Source organism: Acinonyx jubatus, chromosome E2, assembly GCF_027475565.1.
Source record: "Acinonyx jubatus isolate Ajub_Pintada_27869175 chromosome E2, VMU_Ajub_asm_v1.0, whole genome shotgun sequence".
Taxonomy (NCBI): domain Eukaryota; kingdom Metazoa; phylum Chordata; class Mammalia; order Carnivora; family Felidae; genus Acinonyx; species Acinonyx jubatus.
Window position 1 is genome coordinate 43,490,389 of NC_069396.1, and position 20,678 is coordinate 43,511,066.

Here is a 20,678-nt window from a genome sequence, read left to right on the forward strand (position 1 = left end):
ACTGGTTTCGGACTCCCGCTCCCGTGGTGCCCCGCGCGTGGTCGGCCCAGCCCCCGGCTCCCGCTAGCCCCGCGGCGGCGCTGGTTGCTGTCGTGAGCCGCAGCCGCCCCGCCCCACCTCTCCCTCCCCTCCCCCCCGGCCCTGCGCACGGGCCGCCCCTCCCCCCGCCTCCCCTGCCCCTCTCACGGTGCCAAGATGGCGGCGGCGGCGGGCGGCGGCAGTTGCCCCGGGCCTGGCTCCGCGCGGGGCCGCTTCCCGGGCCGGCCGCGGGGCTCCGGCGGGGGCGGGGGCCGCGGCGGACGGGGCAGCGGAGCCGAGAGAGTGCGGGTAGCTCTGCGGCGCGGTGGCGGCGCGACGGGGCCGGGCGGAGCCGAGCCTGGGGAGGACACGGCCCTGCTCCGTTTGCTGGGGCTCCGCCGGGGCCTGCGCCGGCTCCGCCGCCTGTGGGCCGGCCCGCGCATTCAGCGGGGCCGAGGCCGGGGCCGGGGCCGGGGCTGGGGCCCCAGCCGGGGCTGCGTGCCTGAGGAGAGCAGTGACGAGGAATCCGACGATGAGGTGAGGCAGTCAGAGGCGTCCCCAACGCCGGGCGGGGCGGAGGCCGGGGGGCTTCCAAGGGTCTGGGTGGCCCCGAGGGGTGGCGTGAGGAAGCTAGGTTCTCAGGGTCCTTGCGGAGGGATGGTGGGGCCCTGCGGATAGGCCTGGGAGGAGATAGGCTGCACGGAGGTGTCGGTGCAAAAGGCCTCCGAAAGTGGGTAGAGAAGCCGGGCTGCAGCTGGGCACTTGGGCCCGAGGCACATCCTGCTGAAGTGTCCTGGGATGATGATCTTGGTAGTTGGCAAAGCTACGCCAGTAGAGGTTTGAGCGAGAAGACTGTGGGTACCGCATGCCCAACCAGTGGAGGTTGACAGCAGCAGCGTGGCTTTAGTGGACCTGGGCTAGGGCTCTCTGGGCTCTTACCTGTAGGCTGCTCCGCCTGGCCTTACAATTTGACACATCACTGGTTTCACCAGTACCCTGATTCTTTCTCTTAAGGTGGAGGGATAGTAGCCTGGTGGAAGGCTTCCTCTCAGGGGCACAGATTGAAGAGAAATTGAATAAAGGCTGAGGCTGGGAACTCTAGCAGGTCTGAGTACAGCTCAGGATTTATCCTCAGCCTCCCAGAAAAGTCAGGAAGGTGTGGGTTGTATTACTTAGGACAGTGTGTAGTAACCTGAGGGCTCAGAGTAGAGCCTATTACAGTAAACCATTTGAAACACACACCCCACTTGGGTGCCCCGTTCCCATCTTCATTCAGGAAGAAACTACATTCTGAGAGTGAGTAAACAAGTCCCACCGTTTTCTGAGTTAGAGGATGAGGGAATCTGAGGGTAGTGTTTACTTCCTGGCCTGGGAAGACCCCGTTCTCTTCCCTTTTGGGCCAGTGAACCACTGGTGGCTGTGCTGATGTGGTCGGGCACAGGGGATGGGGGATCAGAATACCCTGTGCCTCTGTCCCTAGGGAGAGACCCTGTTTTCTATTCTTCTCACATCTTCCAGCTTCTTAAGTTTTTCTGTAAATAGGTAGGGGTATGTTAAGAGGGAAACTGGGGATATATCTCCATACCTGAGTCTCAGGTGAAATGAGGGCTTTGGCACTGACTGCTATTTTTCCCCTCCACCTCTGGTCCCCTAAATCAGGAGTTTCAGGGTTTTCATTCAGATGAAGATGTGGCCCCCAGTTCCCTGCGCTCTGCGCTCCGATCCCAGCGAGGTGAGTGATGGGGAAACTCTACCTCTGTAGTTTTACAGGAATGTGATTCTTGCTCTTTGTGTCAGCTCTTCCCTGTTCCGCTAGAGTCTCCATCAGTTACAGAGTGTGTTCTGTGTTCAAGCCCAAGCTAGGCTGGGCTGTGGGGGAAACAGACAAGTAAGACTTAGTCCTTGCCTTCCTGGAGTGCCTTCTTCAGTCTGCAGGGCTAGCTTGACCCATCTCCCCACACCTATTCTCCTTTTAGGTCGAGCCCCCCGAGGTCGGGGCCGCAAGCATAAGACGACCCCCATTGCGCCTCCTCGCCTAGCAGATGTTGCTCCTACCCCCCCAAAGACTCCTGCCCGGAAACGGGGTGAGGAAGGCACAGAACGGATGGTACAGGCACTGACTGAACTTCTTCGGCGGGCCCAGGCACCCCCAGCCCCCCGGGGCCGGACATGTGAGCCTTCCACTCCACGTCGGTCTCGGGGACGGCCCCCAGGACGGCCAGCAGGCCCCTGCAGGAAGAAGCAACAAGCAGTAGTGGTGGCAGAAGCAGCTGTGACAATCCCCAAACCCGAGCCCCCACCTCCTGTGGTTCCAGTAAAACACCGAACTGGCAGCTGGAAGTGCAAGGAGGGGCCCGGCCCAGGACCTGGGACCCCTAAGCGTGGAGGACAGGCTGGGCGAGGAGGCCGTGGAGGTAGAGGCCGAGGCCGAGGCGGGCTCCCTCTCGTCATCAAGTTTGTTTCAAAGGCCAAAAAAGAGAAGATGGGACAGTTGTCCTTGGGAGTTGAATCAGGTCAGGGTCAAGATCAACGTGAGGAAAGCTGGCAGGATGCCCCCCAAGGAAGAGCTGGATCTGGACAGGGAGAGGGCCCCTGCTGGAGGAAAGAGCAAAAGCTGGAGGAGGAGAGAGAGAAGGAGACAGAAGAGGAGAAAGGCAAGGAGAAGGAGGAAGAGAAGGTAGAGGGAGCTGGACCTGAAGAGATGATGCTGGCGGAGGAAAAGGAAGAGGCAGAGCTGCCATCCCCACCCTCGACTCCTCCAGAGCCTCCAGCCCCTGCAGCCCCTGCAGCCCCTGCAGCCCCTCCACCCGCCCCACCCCCTCCACCCCTTCCATCTCCTCCATCTCTTCCACCTCCTCCACCCCCTCCACCCCCACCGCCCCCACCACCCCTTCCACCCCTCCCTCCTCCCTCAACTTCTCCTTCATCCCCACTTTGTCCTCCACCACCCTCAGTGTCCCCTCTGCCCCCACCATCACCTCCACCACCTCCTGCCCCAGAGGAGCAGGAAGAATCTCCTCCTCCAGTGGTTCCAGCTACATGCTCCAGGAAGAGGGGCCGGCCTCCCCTGACTCCCAGCCAGCGGGCAGAGCGAGAAGCTGCTCGGGCAGTGCCAGAAGGTACTCCTCCCACTCCAACCCCCAGCACCACCACGGGAGGCCCTCTGGAAGACAGCCCCACTGTGGCCCCCAAAAGTACCACCTTCCTGAAGAATATCCGGCAGTTTATTATGCCCGTGGTGAGTGCCCGCTCCTCCCGTGTCATCAAGACACCCCGGCGATTTATGGACGAAGACCCCCCCAAGCCCCTAAAGGTAGAAGTCTCACCTACTCTGCGGCCTCCTGTTGCCATGTCCCCACTCGCCCCCCCAGAACCAGCACCAGCTCCCTCTCCACCGCGTGCCCCAACTCCCCCCTCTACCCCAGTCCCGCTTCCTGAAAAGAGACGGTCCATTCTAAGGGAACCCACATTTCGCTGGACCTCACTGACCCGGGAACTGCCCCCTCCTCCTCCTGCTCCTCCACCGGCCCCACCTCCACTTCCTGCCCCTGTCACTCCATCCCGGAGGCCCCTGCTCCTTCGGGCGCCTCAGTTTACCCCAAGCGAAGCCCACCTGAAGATCTACGAATCGGTGCTTACTACTCCTCTTGGGGCCCCCGAAGCCCCTGAGCCAGAGCCTCCTCCCGCCGATGACTCTCCAGCTGAGCCTGAGCCACGGGCAGTGGGCCGCACCAACCACCTCAGCCTGCCTCGATTTGCCCCTGTGGTCGCCACTCCTGTCAAGGCCGAGGTGCCCCTTCCTGGGGCGCCAGCTCTGAGCAATGGGCAGCAGCCTCAGCCTCAGGCTCAGCTACAGCAGCCCCTACAGGCCTTGCAAACCCAGCTGCTGCCCCAGGCATTACCACCACAGCAGCCACAATTACAGCCACAGTTACAACTGCAGCCACAGCCGCCACCACAGCAGCCGCCACCACTGGAAAAGGCCCGTGTTGCAGGCTTGGGTTCCTTACCACTGTCTGGTGTGGAGGAGAAAATGTTCAGCCTCCTCAAGAGAGCCAAGGTGCAGCTGTTCAAGATCGATCAGCAGCAGCAGCAGAAGGTGGCGTCTTTGTTGCCGGTGAGCATGGTGCTTTGGCCAGGCTCCTGCACCCATCGTCCAGCCTTGCTTCTCTTAATTCTCCTTAACTGCCTGTCTCCTCAGTCAGCCTCCAGCATTTCAGGGAACGCTCAGAGCCAGTCCTTTCCTGTCTCTCAGCTTCCTATATTCCTTCCCTGGCCCCGTCCCTCCCCCACGCTAGTCCGCTGGTCCTATCTTTCCTCACTTTCCAGCCTCTGACCCTGTTTATTCCCCCCACCAGCCGAGCCCTGGAGGGCAGATGGAGGAAGTCGTGGGGACTGTCAAGCAACTCTCAGATAGAGGTTCTGTCAGGTCTGAAGATGAATCGATGGAAACTAAGAGAGAGAGACCGTCGGTATGGAGTGGGAGGAAGGCCCTCTGAAGAAGGCTGGTTGCAGGAGCACAAGGGGCTACTTCCACATGTATTCCTGGTTTCTCCTCCCCTAGGGCCCCGAGTCCCCCGTGCAAGGCCCCCGCATCAAACATGTCTGTCGTCATGCTGCTGTGGCCCTAGGTCAGGCCCGGGCCATGGTGCCCGAAGACGTCCCCCGCCTCAGTGCTCTTCCTCTCCGGGATCGGCAGGACATCGCCACGGAGGGTAGGGGCGGGTGTGTTGTGGGAAGATTTGACAGCTGTGTCAAGTTTGGGGGCGAGCAAATGCACCAAGAGCCTAGGAGGGTGGGCGCTGAGTTGGATGCTTGGGGCAGGTGGCAAGTGGGTTGGAGTGCTGGGTCTTAGAGCAGATTGGGGCACCAGGGACCTGAGCACTGTGGGAAAGTGGAGACCAGAGGGCCAATTGAATGGGATCTAGGTAAAAAGCCTAGTGGCTTTGTGACTCCATTCCTTCCTCTGCGTTACACTAGATACGTCATCAGCATCTGAGACTGAGAGTGTCCCATCACGGTCTCGGCGGGGAAAGGTGGAGTCAGCAGGGCCTGGGGGAGACTCAGAGCCTGCCGGGTCTGGAGGGACCCTGGCCCAAACGCCCCGGCGCTCGCTGCCCTCCCATCATGGCAAGAAGATGCGGATGGCACGGTGTGGACACTGTCGGGGCTGCCTGCGTGTGCAGGACTGTGGGTCCTGTGTCAACTGCCTGGACAAGCCCAAGTTTGGGGGCCCCAACACCAAGAAGCAGTGCTGTGTGTGAGTAGCCTGGGCGGAGCCTCTGTTCCCACCCATGGTTGTCAGTCACCCAGGCCTCCTGCCCCGCCAGAGCAGTGGGATTGGCATCCTTGTGGAGAGCTTCCTCTCTTCCCCCAGACCACCAGTCCCCTACCCTGGTGACGTGCTGCTCCCCTCCCCAGATACCGGAAGTGTGACAAGATAGAGGCTCGGAAGATGGAACGGTTGGCTAAAAAAGGTAACAGGACTTGAGGAGTATTTCTTTATACAACCGTGTTTAGATCCGTGGTGTGGAGGAAACTATGTTTTCTTTGTTCTCTTCCCCTTATCTTTGCAGTCTCCTACCTTTGTTGTCTTTCCATCGTGTGCTTTCATATCTCTCCTGTACTCGTTCTCTTCTGCCCCACTTCTTTTTGGCTTTTGTCCATCCCAGTGTCCCATGTCCCTGGCTGAGCTCAGATCCTACTAAGTCCCCTGTTCCCACAGGCCGGACGATAGTGAAGACGCTGTTGCCCTGGGATTCCGATGAATCTCCTGAGGCCTCCCCTGGTCCTCCAGGCCCACGCCGGGGGGCGGGAGCTGGGGGGCCCCGGGAGGAGGTGGTGGCCCCCCCAGGGCCCGAGGAGCAGGACTCCCTCCTACTGCAGCGCAAGTCAGCCCGGCGCTGCGTCAAACAGCGACCCTCCTATGATATCTTCGAGGACTCGGATGACTCAGAGCCTGGGGGTCCCCCTGCTCCCCGGCGTCGGACCCCCCGAGAGAATGGTGCGAATTGCTTGTTGCTTCCCCTTTCAGTTAGTCCCGTGTCTTTTGTGTAGAAGGGGCGGGGTTCCCAGACCCGGGGCCCTACCAGTATGTTAGAGAACATAGCTGACTGCAAGGAAAGGAGGTAGTTTGGTGTGGATAGGGAGAACTGGTGCGTGAGGTTTTCAGTAGCTTATTGAGCCGGGTCATCCTAGTGGGTCTTAGTTAAGGATGGCCCTGGGGATCCAGGTAACATTAGGGGGTTGTGGAGAAAGGGGAATAGGGAAGGAAGAACCTCACCTATTTAGGGTGAGGAACCTCTAAATAGGGGAACCTCACCATTTATGTGTCCTGCCTAGAGCTACCAGTACCAGAACCTGAGGAGCAGAGCCGGCCCCGCAAACCCACCCTGCAGCCTGTGTTGCAGCTTAAGGCCCGAAGGCGCCTGGACAAGGTCAGCAAGGCCCCACACCAAGAACCCTGAGCCCTGTGGAAGGCATGGCTCCTGCCCTTCGGGAGCTTCCTAGCAAGTCAGGGTAACGGACTCACCTGAGTGCCGTGTTTTCCACACCAGAGGACAGGCCCTGAGGGGTAAGGCAGGCCTGTCCTTCTGGAAAGCAAAGTAAGATCTGGGCAAGAGACAAGGCTGGGCAGACTGGGGGAAACGGCAGTGTGGAGGGAAGTCTGTAGAGGGTGAGCCTTGGCGCCCTTCCGATCGCCACCTCCCTTTCTAGGACGCTCTGGCCCCTGGCCCCTTTACTTCTTTTCCCAATGGTTGGACTGGAAAACAGAAGTCCCCTGACGGAGTGCACCGGGTCCGTGTGGATTTTAAGGTATGGCATTAAGGAAGAGGGTCTCAAGGACCGTGTTTGGAAGAAACTTGATCGTATATGAGAAACCAGGGCTTTAAAGAAGAATTTGGCTTGTGTTCCTGGCTGCTCTCTGACCTGTGTCCTCTCTTCCCCTCAGGAGGATTGTGACCTGGAGAACGTGTGGCTGATGGGCGGCCTCAGTGTGCTCACCTCTGTGCCAGGGGGGCCGCCAATGGTGTGCTTGCTGTGTGCCAGTAAAGGCCTGCATGAGGTTGGATCCCCGCCTTTTTCCACAGCCCCTCAGGTCTCCATTGGCCCTCCTTGCCTGAGTTCTTGGGCCCTCTCAGCAGGGTCTCATCCCTGGCCTCTTGGCCTCACACTGTGCCCATTGTTCACTCTCCCCACCCCCAGCTGGTGTTCTGCCAAGTCTGCTGTGACCCTTTCCATCCATTCTGTCTGGAGGAGGCCGAACGGCCCCTGCCCCAACATCATGACACCTGGTGCTGCCGCCGCTGCAAGTTTTGCCACGTCTGTGGGCGCAAAGGCCGGGGATCCAAGGTTTGGGCACGGGAGCCGTGCGAGTGGGTGGAGGCATGGAGGAGAGGGATGTTCTTGTGTCAGTAGGTTCTGCCATTGTTGTCTTTCTCGAACTTCCCAACAGCACCTCCTGGAGTGTGAGCGCTGCCGTCATGCTTATCATCCAGCCTGCCTGGGGCCCAGCTACCCAACCCGGGCCACACGCAAACGGCGCCACTGGGTGAGACACGAGGCCCACGCCCCTTGCTTTGGAGCTCTAATTAAGGCTGCTACCACCCCCAGACTTACTCTAGGCCAGGGCTTCCATGAGGAGGGAAAGGTCAGAGGTCCTTGTGAGAGTTTATCTGATAAACAGCATCTTCTCTTCTGAAATTTCGTATAAACAAGACTTACGTGCAGAACTTATACAGGATGATTGCAGGGGCTCATGGATTCCAAGGTCCTGGGCTCAGAATCCCCTGCTCCTGCCTGATCTCCACTCCTCCCTGTCTCCCTGTGCCAGTCTCCCCCCCACTTCATTCCTCTCCCTCCTTCCTCCTTGCTTCTCTTGCTCACTTTTTTTCCTCTTACCTGTCCTTTCTCATTTGTCTCCTGCCTGCCATCCAGTCTTCTTTGCCCATCTCCTCCCACTATACCCCCCAACACTGCTCCAGGCTGCTCCCCCTAATGTCACCCTGCCCCCCCCGCCCCCAGATCTGCTCAGCCTGCGTACGCTGTAAGAGCTGTGGGGCGACTCCAGGGAAGAACTGGGACGTCGAGTGGTCTGGAGATTACAGCCTCTGCCCCAGGTGCACCCAGCTCTATGAGAAAGGTGGGGACCTGTCAGGGGACCTGGGCCCTGGGGGACACCGGGCAGTGGGCCAGGCTCCTAGACAGGCAGGACAGATGTGTTTTTCTAGTGGCTTTGTATCCTCCTCTAGCCGCGGAACCTTTCCTTCCATTCATGGTACTTTCCCACAGAAGCCTAGCCAGTACCTCAGATAGAGGGACATACTTTCTCTGAGGGCAGTGGGAGTGGGCGGCCTAGATCCCATTGTTGTGGTGGTCCCTGACATGTCCCCTGGATCTCAGGACTCTACTGAGCACTTTGAAAACCTGGGCTTTCCCCATTTGCTCAGGCAGCATATTTAGCAAGGTTCTTTGTGAGGTATTGGGGTCACAGGGTTAAAAGAGGCTTTACCCTCAGCCAACGATTTGAGAATAGTAGGGATCCAAGATGGAACATAGCAGAGGCAGCCCTCACGGCAGCCAAGAGGTGGTGGCCCCAGAGAGACCTCCAGGGGACAGGTAGTGGCCCCAGCTCCTCTGACTTGCCCTTTTTTTCCCTTTTCTGCAGGAAATTTCTGCCCAATCTGCACACGCTGCTATGAAGACAACGACTACGAGAGCAAGATGATGCAGTGTGCACAGTGTGACCACTGGGTGCACGCCAAGTGCGAGGGACTCTCGGGTGAGCAGCAGAGTGTCTGGGCTGCTGCCTCAGCCCTGAGGGGGTCCCTGTCCTACCCACAGCACAGGCCCTTATGGGACAGGTGGGCTTAATATCCTTGGCAACCTCTAGGGGCTGCTGAGAGCCAACTCTCACGTCCTCCCAAACCATTCTTTCCTATCCTACTTTGGCTGTTTTAGATGAAGATTATGAGATCCTTTCTGGGCTGCCAGACTCCGTGCTATATACCTGCGGACCGTGTGCGGGGGCCACACACCCCCGCTGGCGAGAGGCCCTGAGTGGGGCCTTGCAGGGGGGCCTACGCCAGGTGCTCCAGGGTCTACTGAGCTCCAAGGTGGCGGGCCCATTGCTGCTGTGCACTCAGGTCTGGGGGCTCAGGAGGTAGGGGGGGTGGGGCCAGGCCCAGCACCAGCCCTGCTGACTTCCTGTCTCTGCAGTGTGGGCAGGCTGGAAAGCAGCTGCACCCGGGGCCCTGTGATCTGCAAGCCGTGAGTCGGCGGTTCGAGGAAGGCCACTACAAGTCCGTGGTGAGTGGGACACAGAGGAACAGGTGGGTGTCAGGAGGAGGGGGGTTGGGGGTGGGGTGGGGGCTCTGATCCTGACAAGCTCCCTTACAGCACAGCTTTATGGAGGACATGGTGGGCATCCTGATGAAGCACTCAGAAGAAGGAGAAACCCCAGAGCGCCGGGCTGGAGGCCAGATGAAGGGGCTCCTACTGAAGGTGAGAACTTTGGGGAAAGCCTATAGGGTGGCTTGAATGGAAGTGGGGAAGAGAGAGTGGGTACTTCAGACCCTGCCCCCACCAACTTGCCTGGGGAAGCCAGTTCTTCTCATTTTGTTAACCCACTCCCCAGCTGCTAGAGTCTGCGTTCGGCTGGTTCGACGCCCATGACCCCAAGTACTGGCGACGGAGTACCCGGCTGCCAAAGTGAGCAAGGCTGGGTAGCAGGAGGGGATCTAGGGGATGAGGGCAAAAGCAAGAGCACATGGGAATCCAGAGTCAACCTGGGCTGAGAATGGACGAGGAATAGAGTTAGCATCTAGAGGGCGGTGGAGCCAGGAGGAGCATCCTTGGGAATTCTAGGTCAGCAAAAACTCAGATTGTGCAGTTAGCCCGCTTTGTTTCTACTTTGTGCAAGGTAGTGTTGGGGACAGCAATGAGTTAGCCATGTTTGGGGGGTGGGAGTTGAAGTTGAACAGGCACATTAATGCCTGATAAGCCAGATTGTCAGGGTGGTGATGGGAAAGTCCAAGGGGATATGAGAGCCCAGAGAAGGTTCCTAGGGCCTAAGACTTTCCAGAAGAGATGACAGCTGAGATGTGGAAAAAGAGTTATTACAGACATGAGGAACAGCATTTCACGTGTCACAGGTGGCATGGGGGGGCCCCGGCTCATTTGGGAGACTGGGAGAAATGCCACATGGAGAGAGGACCAAGTGTGTCATGGCATGTTTAGGCTAAGATTTGGGTGGCCACCCATGTTAGACGTGTCAGATGCTGACCCTGCCTGTCCACAGCGGAGTTCTTCCCAATGCCGTGTTACCTCCATCCTTGGACCATGTCTACGCTCAGTGGAGGCAGCAGGAACCAGAGACCCCAGAATCAGGGCAGCCTCCAGGGGACCCCTCAGCAGGTACTGGGAAGTGGGGGCTGGAAGCCAGAGCCCCTGAGTTGGTGGAACAAACTCTAGGTCCTGATTCTGGAACTTCCCTTTCCACACCCCTTCCAGCTTTTCAGGGCAAGGATCCGGCTGCTTTCTCACACCTGGAGGACCCCCGTCAGTGTGCGCTCTGCCTCAAATATGGGGATGCAGACTCTAAGGTGAGGGCTACCATGTGAAGTCCCAGGTTTTGGGGCTTAGTCCCTGGGGCCTCCCCTCACACCATTTCTCCTCTGCCCCCAGGAGGCGGGACGGCTCCTATACATTGGGCAGAATGAGTGGACACATGTCAACTGTGCCATTTGGTCAGCTGAAGTGTTTGAGGAAAATGATGGCTCCCTCAAAAACGTGCATGCTGCTGTAGCTCGAGGGAGGCAGATGGTGAGAGCCCGGGCCTAGAGAGGTGGGCAGCCCTGGGGTCTCAGGTAGGGCCCCCTGCAGGGGAGACAGCTCCTGTTTCACAGTCTTTACCCCAACATGTCCTTTCACCGCTGGTCCTGGGTATCATTTTTTGGTTGTCCCAGGACTCTGGTGCTGCAATGACAGCGGCTACCCCTCCACCCCCATTTGAGCTTGAAGTCTGGGAGATTAAAAGTTGGAAGATCTTTTGTTGATTCAACCTGTTCTGGATGCTTTCTATGCAGTGTGGCACTTAGCTCTTACTGTGTCCCTATGAGATGAGGTATTGACTGGGCTAGAACCTCTCCTCACCAGTGTGGGACCTGGGTTAGGTGCCGTAGTATGCCTCAGGATTAGGAAGTGAAGCACAGGGGATATCTACTTGGTGGGAGGTCAGTGAAGATTAAATGAAATGATACAGGTTTCACATTAAAATGGTGTGAGAGGGACATCTGGCTCAGTCAGAAGAGCACGCAACTCTTGATCTCGGGGTCTTGAGTTTGAGCCCCACGATGGGTGTAGAGATTACTTAAATAAATGTTTAAGAAATTTTGTGAGAAAGATGGTAAATGCTGCTAAGTAAGCGTTAGCTGTTGTTATTTTTCTCTCTACTGCAACACTCTGCTTCAGAAAATTTGAAGTAGGTTTGATACGCACCTGGCATTGGATGCATCTAGGGAGGAGGTTATGTTTGGTGAGTGCCTTTGTTATGCGAGGTGCTGGGCTAGACTGGGGCCCAAGCAGAGTCTCACAGACAGTGATGCTGAGCATCAGACCCTGGTCTCGGTCACTGGCTTCTCCCATCAGCAGCCCCTTCCACCCGCAGCGCTGTGAGCTCTGCCTGAAGCCTGGAGCCACGGTGGGCTGCTGCCTTTCCTCCTGCCTCAGCAACTTCCACTTCATGTGCGCCCGGGCCAGCTACTGCATCTTCCAGGACGACAAGAAAGTTTTCTGCCAGAAACACACAGACCTGCTGGATGGCAAGGTGAGTCAGGACCATGGGGGAGACAGCTCCACACTGGTCTCTCTTTTTCCACTCATTGGCCCCTTTAGCCCCTCAGCCCTTCCCAGCTACCTCTTGGTGTCTCCCTTGTTTTCCTCAGTCCTTGAGCCAGGCACCCAACTGTCCAGTCCTTGCGTCCAGAGCCTTCCCTCACAGCCCCCTCGCCCCCCCCCATCAATCCAGCAACCCCATTTGCCACCCACCTCCCAGGAGATTGTGACCCCCGATGGGTTTGATGTTCTCCGCCGAGTCTATGTGGACTTTGAGGGCATCAACTTTAAGCGAAAGTTCTTGACGGGGCTCGAACCTGATGCCATCAATGTGCTCATTGGTAAGCCTCTTGCTCTGTACCCTGGTCTTCCTGACCCTGCCTGGCCCCACCCTTCTGATCACTTCTTTGCACTATAGGTTCCATCCGAATTGACTCCTTGGGTACCCTGTCTGATCTCTCGGACTGCGAGGGACGGCTCTTCCCCATTGGCTACCAGTGAGCAGCCCAGGGGGCCTGGGTGGGGTTGAAGGACTCCAGGCCTGGATCCCACTTCCCAAATTGTCCTGACTCTCTTGACCCATACACCCACCTGACAGGTGCTCCCGTCTGTACTGGAGCACAGTGGATGCTCGGCGGCGCTGCTGGTATCGGTGTCGTATTCTGGAGTATCGTCCGTGGGGTCCAAGGGAAGAGCCAGTTCACCTGGAGGCAGCAGAGGAGAACCAGACCATTGTGCACAGCCCTACCCCTTCCTCAGGTATGGGTGTTGGAACTCCCTCATTTCCTTCCCTGAATGCTGCCCTCAAACGGTTTCCCACTACCCGGTTCCCCTCTCCCCTAAAGATACTCTAGGTTTTTTGTCGTTCTTCCGTTTGTCACGATGTCAGTAACTGATAGCATTATGTGCTAGGGACTGTGCTCAGCATTTTGCAGGAAGTGAGGGAAGAGCACCATGCTACCTACTTGTGGGGGTGGCAGCTTCTGGACAAACAGATAATGTTTATGGCCACCTAACTTGGGGTTATGTGCTCCCGTGGTGCTCCTCACAGCCTTACAAGGAAGGTGCAAGCTCTGCCGAACTGCAGCTTAAAAAGGGCAGTTGCTCTCTACGTAACACAGTGGTGGAATCAGGATTCAAACCGAATTGGTCCCCTCATAGCTGTACCAGTGCTGAGGGATGTAGCCAAGCGCTGGATGGCACACCTCAAAGATTGGGCTTGGAGATCAGTAAAAGGAGAGGTTGTGAGCTGAAAGGGAGAAGGAAGAGATTCGGATTATGTTTGCAGAAAAGGAGTTTGTGCCAGGTTGCACTATGAAGTGGAGAGGGGAGGAGGGTGCAGCCACCCTGGCTGCAAGCAGGGGAGTGTTGGAGGTGGCAGCAGAGATTTGTTCTCACAGATCGGGTGGAGCCAGGTAATGGGGAGCCCCAAGCGCCAGCATGAGGCGGATGTGTTTGATGTGGCAGGGATGCACAGTGCAGGTGGGAAAGTGGTAGGACTGGCCCTGCTGGAGAGCGCGCAGTGCCCCTTGTGGAATGTGGGGCCTGAGTCCGAGAACAGTAGGCAGCCAGGAACGGGGGAGATGGCAGAGGTGGGTGAGGAGGAGTCACAGAGGGACCCTGACCCAGGTGTGTGTGGACGTTTTAAAGAAACCACAGAGGGGTGTGGAACCTGGGTGGTGACTGGGAACCAGTGCACACTGTGACCAGACCATTGGGTGGGGGTGGAGAAGCCTTGGTTGGCTCAAAAGAAGGGGGGGTGTGTGAGGAGAGGCTTTGACAGGGTCCTTGTCATTCCTGCCATTCTCCTGCCTCTTTAGAACCCCCGGATCATGTGGACCCCCCGCCAGATACAGATTCCCTTATCCCTGGAGCTCCTGAGCACCACTCACCTGTTCAGAACCTGGACCCCCCACTTCGGCCAGATCTCAGCATTGCCCCTCCTCCAGCCCCCCGTTCCTTCTCAGGGGCTCGAATCAAAGTGCCCAACTACTCACCATCCCGGAGGCCCTTGGGGGGTGTCTCCTTTGGACCCCTGCCCTCCCCTGGTGAGTACCTGGGACTGTTGGGGAGACGGGGTGGGTGGGTGAGGCAGGAGCTTGTGGCTGACACTGACCCTTCCCCCCCAACAGGAAGTCCATCTTCTCTGACCCACCACATCCCTACGGTGGGAGACCTGGACTTTCCAGCTCCCCCCAGACGCTCCCGTCGTCCCAGCCCCCTGACCCCAAGGCTGCCACCGTCGCGGCGGGCCTCTCCCCCTCTCAGAACCTCCCCACAGCTCAGGGTGCCCCCTCCTACCTCAGTCGTTAGAGCCCTCACACCTACCTCAGGGGAGCTGGCTCCCCCTGGCCCAGCCCCGTCTCCTCCACCACCCCCTGAAGACCTGGGCCCAGACTTTGAGGACATGGAGGTGGTGTCAGGACTGAGTGCTGCTGACCTGGACTTTGCGGCCAGCCTGCTGGGGACTGAGCCCTTCCAGGAAGAGATTGTGGCCGCAGGGGCAGTGGGGAGCAGCCACGGGGGTCCAGGGGACAGCTCAGAGGAGGAGACTAGCCCTACCCCCCGCTATGTCCACTTCCCTGTGACTGTGGTGTCTGGCCCTGCCCTGGCCCCTGGTGCCCTCCCTGGAACCCCCCGCATCGAACAGCTGGACGGAGTGGATGACGGCACAGACAGCGAGGCAGAGGCAGTCCAGCAGCCTCGGGGCCAGGGGACTCCTCCTTCAGGGCCAGGAGTGGGCCGGGCTGGGGTCATCGGGGCTGCAGGGGACAGAACCCGACCTCCTGAGGACTTGCCGTCAGAAATTGTGGATTTTGTGTTGAAGAACCTAGGAGGGCCTGGAGAGGGAGGTGCTGGACCCAGAGAGGAACCCCTCCCCCCAGCACCTCCCCTGGCCAATGGCAGCCAGCCTTCCCAGGGCCTACCCCCTAGCCCAGCTGACCCCACTCGGACGTTTGCCTGGCTCCCTGGGGCCCCAGGGGTCCGGGTATTGAGCCTGGGCCCTGCCCCTGAGCCCCCCAAACCCGCCACATCCAAAATCATCCTTGTCAACAAGTTGGGGCAAGTGTTTGTGAAGATGGCTGGGGAGGGTGAACCCGTCTCACCCCCAGTGAAGCAGCCACCTCTGCCCCCTCCCATCCCCCCTACAGCCCCTGCTTCCTGGACTCTGCCCCCAGGACCGCTGCTGGGTGTGTTGCCAGTGGTAGGGGTGGTCCGCCCCGCCCCACCCCCACCCCCTCCTCCACTGACCCTGGTGTTGAGCAGTGGACCCCCCAGCCCACCCCATCAGGCCATCCGCGTCAAGAGGGTGTCCACCTTTTCTGGCCGTTCCCCACCAGCGCCTCCCCCAAACAAGACTCCCCGGCTGGAGGAAGATGGAGAGTCCTTGGAGGATGCCCCCCAGGGTCCAGGGCTTAGTGGCAGCGGGTGAGTGAGTGTGCTGAGTCTGGAGGAGGGTGAGAGGTGGGCAGGGGAAAGCAGCTCAGCCTTCTCGGGGTTCCTCCCCCAGGTTTAGCCGAGTAAGGATGAAAACGCCCACAGTGCGTGGAGTTCTTGACTTGGATGAGCCTGGGGAGCCCACGGGGGAGGAAAGCCCAAGGTGAGTAGCCAGTCCCCTTTCCCTGGAGGCTCTAGGACCTCTGTCCCTTCCTTTTTCTGACAGGTCTCTCCTTACAGGCCCCTCCAGGACCGGTCCCCTCTGCTGTCACTCCCAGAAGGTGGTCCTCCTCGGGCCCCTGATGGTCCCCCCGACCTGCTGCTTGAGTCCCAGTGGCACCACTACTCAGGTAGGAACCGGCCTGTCACTCTGCTTCCCTGCCTTGTGCTTGCCTTAGCTGGGTGGTGGTCAGTTCAGAATCAGGCCACTTCCAAAAACACACATCGCACACCCACCTGGCTATGAGCCCGAGACTAGGTGTGAAGAGTTCTAGAGACACTCTCAGGGAGAGTGTGACCCATGGCAGAAACAGTCATGGAGAGGAAGTTTCAGCTCCATGTAAGAGGCCCTTCGAAAGTACCCGTGCAGCATGCCCAGGAGCCCGGAGGTCAGCTTCAGAACGTAATCTGCCAAGGTCAGAGGGTTAGGTTCCTAGTAAAGCTGAGCAGCTGGGGGGGCTGTCACAATGGGATGGGATTCAGAGCCATGCAGCTAGATAAGAGCACCTGGGTGCCAATGAGGATAGAGCTCACCTAGGACCCAGAGGGGCAGGAACAGTAGGAAGGAGATCACAGGAGAGGGGTGTCCCAGAGGCCCTGGGAAGGGAATAGTCGGTAGTCCTAACTCCCTCAGAGAACACCAGGCATGTGGGGTTTAGGATTGGTGTACCGGCTGGGAAGGATGCTGTATCAGGGTCCAGAACTGAAGACTGTGGTTGATGAGGAAGCCAAAACAAGACTTAGGCATCTTGCCAGCAAGGTTGCGTAAGGGTCTGAGGGGAAGGCAGCAACCTAGAGGGGTTTGTGTGAGGGCTGAGACAGCAGAGCCACGGAGGAGGGGGAAGGGGGCTTGTGGATGGAAGCGGAGGTGGGAGGAGGCATGGTGGTTGGGTTTGAATAGGAGACTGCTGCGTTGGGGGAAAGGTGAGGTTAGCGCACTGGCAGAGACATCAGGACAGAGGATGGGGGCACATAGAGTGGATTGGGCTGCCAACCTCAGTGAAGCTAGGAGGGCAGTGCTGTGTTGGTTACAGAGGACCGCGGCAGAGGGGTAGGTTACAGCCAAGCAAGCTGGCAACTGAGCAGCCTGAGGCTCGGAATTTCTCCTGGCCCGAGTCCTGTCCACATGTGTGGATTCTCTCATTACGTAGTGCTGAGTTACTGAGCGTGGAAGCGGAGCGAGGTAGACAGAGACTGCTTAACTGAAAGACCGCATATGGGGGTCAGAGGTGGTGTGAAGTTATGGCAGTGACCATGACGGACAGGTCCCCACCCTTAGGGACCACACCACATTTTGGTAGAGGAAACAGACACGTACATTAGCAAGTGTACTGCAGCTGAGAACGAGCACCGTGAGAAAGAAGGCAATGAGAGCGCCTGGCTGAGGCCCCTGTAGTCAGCCTGTCGGGTTCAGGGAACAATGGAGGTGAGGATGGGGCAAGGGCAAAGAGGAGGTAGAAGAAACTGTCAGAGGTGGATGCAGGGGCACTGAGGCCTGGAGATGATGTGGGTCGCACAGCAAATCAGGTTTAGAGGCATGCCTAGAGCTGGGAGGGCACGCAGTCAGGTTGGCGCAGAGAAGTGGTGTGGGGAGAAAGTGCGGCCACAGTGGGTCCTGCCTCTCTCCTAAAGTGTACTCCACTCAAACTTAGGTTCCCCCCACACCCGCCCCCCAGCCATGACAGTCCTCAGTCCACACCCTGCTTAAGCAAGCAGCAGCATTTGCACTGATTTCCCTCCTTGCAGCACTTCCTTCTCTGGCTTCCAGAACTCCACCCCTCTCCTCACCAATCTAGTTATACCTCGTCATTGCCCCAGCCTGTCACTTTGGCGTGTCCCAGGGCCCTGGCTTTGACTTCTCTATCTGTACTCTCAGATGTTCTCAGCTACTGCATGGCTCTGGATCCCATCTCTAATTCCGACAGCCCCCAGATTGGTTGCTGGGCTCCTAGATCCTGCCACCTGTTTGCCGTCCCCCCAGCAGGTTGCAAGGGCAGGTTCTCTAAGGGGAATTTCAGACTCAGCATGTCCCAGACTGAGCTCTTGACCTTCACCCCCAACTTGTTCCTCCCTCTCCCTCATCATCTCAGTCATTGGCAGTTTTATCCTTCTGGGTGTTCAGGTCCCAAACCTGAGCTGTCCTTGACGTTCCACTGTCTCTCATATCTACATCTCCTATAGCAACAACTTCTGTCTTCTATGTTTTCCAAATCTTTGGCCCCTGAGAGATCCCTTAAATAGCTCATAAGATACACATATTTGACTCTGTGGTTAGGGGCCTATATAATAATAAATTTGCAGTATTTATACAGATATGCTGTGTATATAAAAATACATGTGTAAAATGCTCTTCTCTGGTATTTTAAATTCTCTGTGAGAGAAAGAATGAGGGGTGTAGATAGGCATTTTTGTAAACTGGGTTTGAATGAACCAGAAGTGTGTCCTGCAGAGCCAGGGCACTCCAGGCCTCTGTGTAAATGCTCATCTAGCCAAGAGCTCCCGTAGAAAAGGGACCGCAGGCCCTGTAGAAAAAAAAAATGTCCAGGGGCGCCTGGGTGGATCAGTCAGTTAAGTGCCGGACTTTGGCTTGGGTCATGATCTCACGGTTTGTGAGTTCCAACCCCGCATCAGGCTCTCTGCTGTCAGCGTAGACCCACTTCGGATCCTCTGTCTCCCTCTCTCTCTGTCCCTCCCCTGCTTGTGCTCGTTCTCTCTCTTCTCGCTCCAAAATAAGTAAGTATACACTAAAAAGAATAATAATGTCCATCCTGTAGGGTTCGCTGGGTAATTAGAGCAGGAAGAGAGCCACCGACCAAGTATCTGTGCTTGTGCAGGGAGAGGAAGGGAGGGTGGTGGGGAACCGGGGACTCTGGAGTCCAGGAGTGGTGACCCTCACCCACTGTGACCTGCTGCTTGGGATCAGGTGAGGCTTCGAGCTCCGAGGAAGAGCCTCCATCCCCAGAGGACAAAGAGAACCAGGCCCCCAAACGGGCTGGCCCACATCTGCGCTTTGAGATCAGCAGTGAGGATGGGTTCAGCGTGGAGGCAGAGAGCTTGGAGGGTGAGTCGGGAGTAGTGGTGACGGAGGGCAGGTGTCTGGTGGAGCACCGTCCTGACTGCTCTGGCCCTGCTCCCTCCTCAGGGGCATGGAGAACTCTGATTGAGAAGGTGCAAGAGGCCCGAGGGCACGCCCGCCTCCGACATCTCTCCTTCAGTGGTAAGTGGGGAGAGCCCACAGGGATGCTGGAAGGACTCCCAGAGGACAAGGTGGGCCTCTGCCATGACCTGTGTGTCCTCACCTTTGACTCTCCCCAGGAATGAGCGGGGCAAGGCTCCTGGGCATCCACCACGACGCTGTCATCTTCCTGGCAGAGCAGCTTCCCGGGGCCCAGCGCTGCCAGCACTATAAGTTCCGCTACCACCAGCAGGGAGAGGGCCAGGAGGAACCACCCCTGAATCCCCACGGGGCAGCCCGTGCCGAGGTCTATCTCCGGTGAGAGGTCTGGGGAGCCCTGTGGGAGTTCTCAAGCATGGGAATGAAGTTTGTAGAGATTGGAAACTGAGGCCTGGGAGAAGATGCCAGGCCACACCAGGAATTATTCCTAAAGTTCACATCGGAAGAACGAACCCCCTCCATTCCCCTTTTCTCTGTCTCCAGTGGTAGCGGTATTTCTTTTGTCAGCGGCAGGCCCAAGCCAATGGGTAGGTAGGTGGCATCTTTTTGAAGGAATGGCTGTGATCCTCCCTTCTTTCCTCCTCTCTCTGCTGCAGGAAGTGTACCTTTGACATGTTCAACTTCCTGGCCTCCCAGCACCGGGTGCTCCCTGAGGGAGCCACCTGTGACGAGGAAGAGGATGAGGTGCAGCTCAGGTCAACCAGGTATGGAGGGCAGGCCAGGGTGCTCGGGGTGTTCTGGAAGGGTCCTAAAGAGGGTGACCAGGGGCAAGAGAGGTCATTCCTGGGTACCAGCCTGTGACACTGCTGACCCCACCAGACGTGCCACCAGCCTGGAGCTGCCCATGGCCATGCGCTTTCGCCACCTCAAGAAGACATCCAAAGAGGCTGTGGGTGTCTACAGGTTAGTGGGGTTGGGGGGGAGGATGCCCCTTGGGTGGATGGACAGGTGCCCTGGTGTGGGGCTGCCTTGGTTCTGTTCCCCTGCCCCCTGAGCTCCCCCTTGCCTATCCTACCCCACAGATCTGCCATCCATGGGCGGGGCCTGTTCTGTAAGCGCAACATCGATGCCGGCGAGATGGTCATTGAGTATTCCGGTATCGTCATTCGCTCTGTGCTGACTGACAAGCGGGAGAAGTTCTACGACGGGAAGGTGGGCTCCCCCAGGCCGTGGGAACGAGGGGATAAAGTGGGGCTGATCCGTGGGAACGGAGCACCTGACTGCCCTATCCTATCCCCGTAGGGTATCGGGTGCTACATGTTCCGCATGGATGACTTTGATGTGGTGGATGCCACAATGCACGGCAATGCTGCCCGCTTCATCAACCACTCGTGTGAGCCCAACTGCTTCTCTCGAGTCATCCACGTGGAGGGCCAGAAGCACATCGTCATCTTCGCCCTGCGCCGCATCCTGCGTGGTGAGGAGCTCACCTATGACTACAAGTTCCCCATTGAGGATGCCAGCAACAAGCTGCCCTGCAACTGTGGCGCCAAGCGCTGCCGTCGGTTCCTGAACTGAAGCCGTGGCTGCCCACCACACCCCCTGCTGCCATCTTGCCCCTCATCTGGGGGCTCCCTCGTCCCTCCCAGAGCATCTCACCCCCACCCTCCTGTTCAGGGTGGATGTGGGCATGCAGGTGGCAAAGGCCCTGCCTCCACCCCACCCAGCAATCGCCCCTTCCTGCCCTGGGGGCCCAGGATGTAGATACTGTACAAAGGTTTCTAAATCCCTTCTTTTCTATGCACTTTTTTATTTAAGAGGGTGGGATCCCAGGTGGGAACCTCCTGTAATAAAGTCTGTCAATGTTTGGAGAGGTGGTGTTCCCGTTCGTGTGGTGCTGGGGGCAGGTAGGAGCTCCCGTTTCGCCATGCCTTAGCCCGGGAAGCCTGTCAGCCTCCATAGAAGGGTGAGGCTATCACTCAGAATTACAAGTAAATTGTGAGGGTCTGTTAAGGCTTCGGAGCAACAAATGTTCAACATATTCCCAATTAGA

The 20,678-nt window shown here is 58.1% G+C and overlaps 1 protein-coding gene across 1 annotated transcript; it reads left to right on the forward strand.

Annotated features, from left to right (window-relative positions):
• Window positions 1-180: 180 nt before the first annotated feature.
• On the forward strand, window positions 181-20,496 carry KMT2B (lysine methyltransferase 2B). Its single transcript, XM_027044671.2, has 37 exons — window positions 181-555; window positions 1,678-1,750; window positions 1,995-4,135; window positions 4,377-4,490; window positions 4,583-4,733; window positions 4,999-5,278; window positions 5,440-5,495; window positions 5,744-6,022; window positions 6,361-6,455; window positions 6,736-6,834; window positions 6,971-7,084; window positions 7,225-7,371; window positions 7,475-7,570; window positions 8,044-8,161; window positions 8,687-8,800; window positions 8,980-9,164; window positions 9,238-9,327; window positions 9,418-9,522; window positions 9,656-9,729; window positions 10,319-10,434; window positions 10,531-10,622; window positions 10,705-10,842; window positions 11,687-11,845; window positions 12,074-12,194; window positions 12,272-12,350; window positions 12,452-12,612; window positions 13,674-13,901; window positions 13,986-15,282; window positions 15,365-15,454; window positions 15,532-15,641; window positions 18,434-18,571; window positions 18,653-18,727; window positions 18,826-19,003; window positions 19,282-19,389; window positions 19,505-19,588; window positions 19,708-19,837; window positions 19,928-20,496. The coding sequence occupies exons 1-37, from the start codon at window positions 196-198 to the stop codon at window positions 20,201-20,203; spliced, it is 8,271 nt and encodes a 2,756-aa protein (XP_026900472.2). The 5' UTR covers window positions 181-195; the 3' UTR covers window positions 20,204-20,496.
• Window positions 20,497-20,678: the final 182 nt, after the last annotated feature.

Bases quoted from the DNA above. Each gene is read 5' to 3' on its own strand.
- KMT2B (XM_027044671.2), top strand. From the start codon at position 196: ATGGCGGCGGCGGCGGGCGGCGGCAGTTGCCCCGGGCCTGGCTCCGCG. The intron at 15,642-18,433 runs GTAGGAACCGGC...GCTTGGGATCAG, and splicing joins CCAGTGGCACCACTACTCAG to GTGAGGCTTCGAGCTCCGAG. The intron at 19,838-19,927 runs GTGGGCTCCCCC...CTATCCCCGTAG, and splicing joins AGAAGTTCTACGACGGGAAG to GGTATCGGGTGCTACATGTT.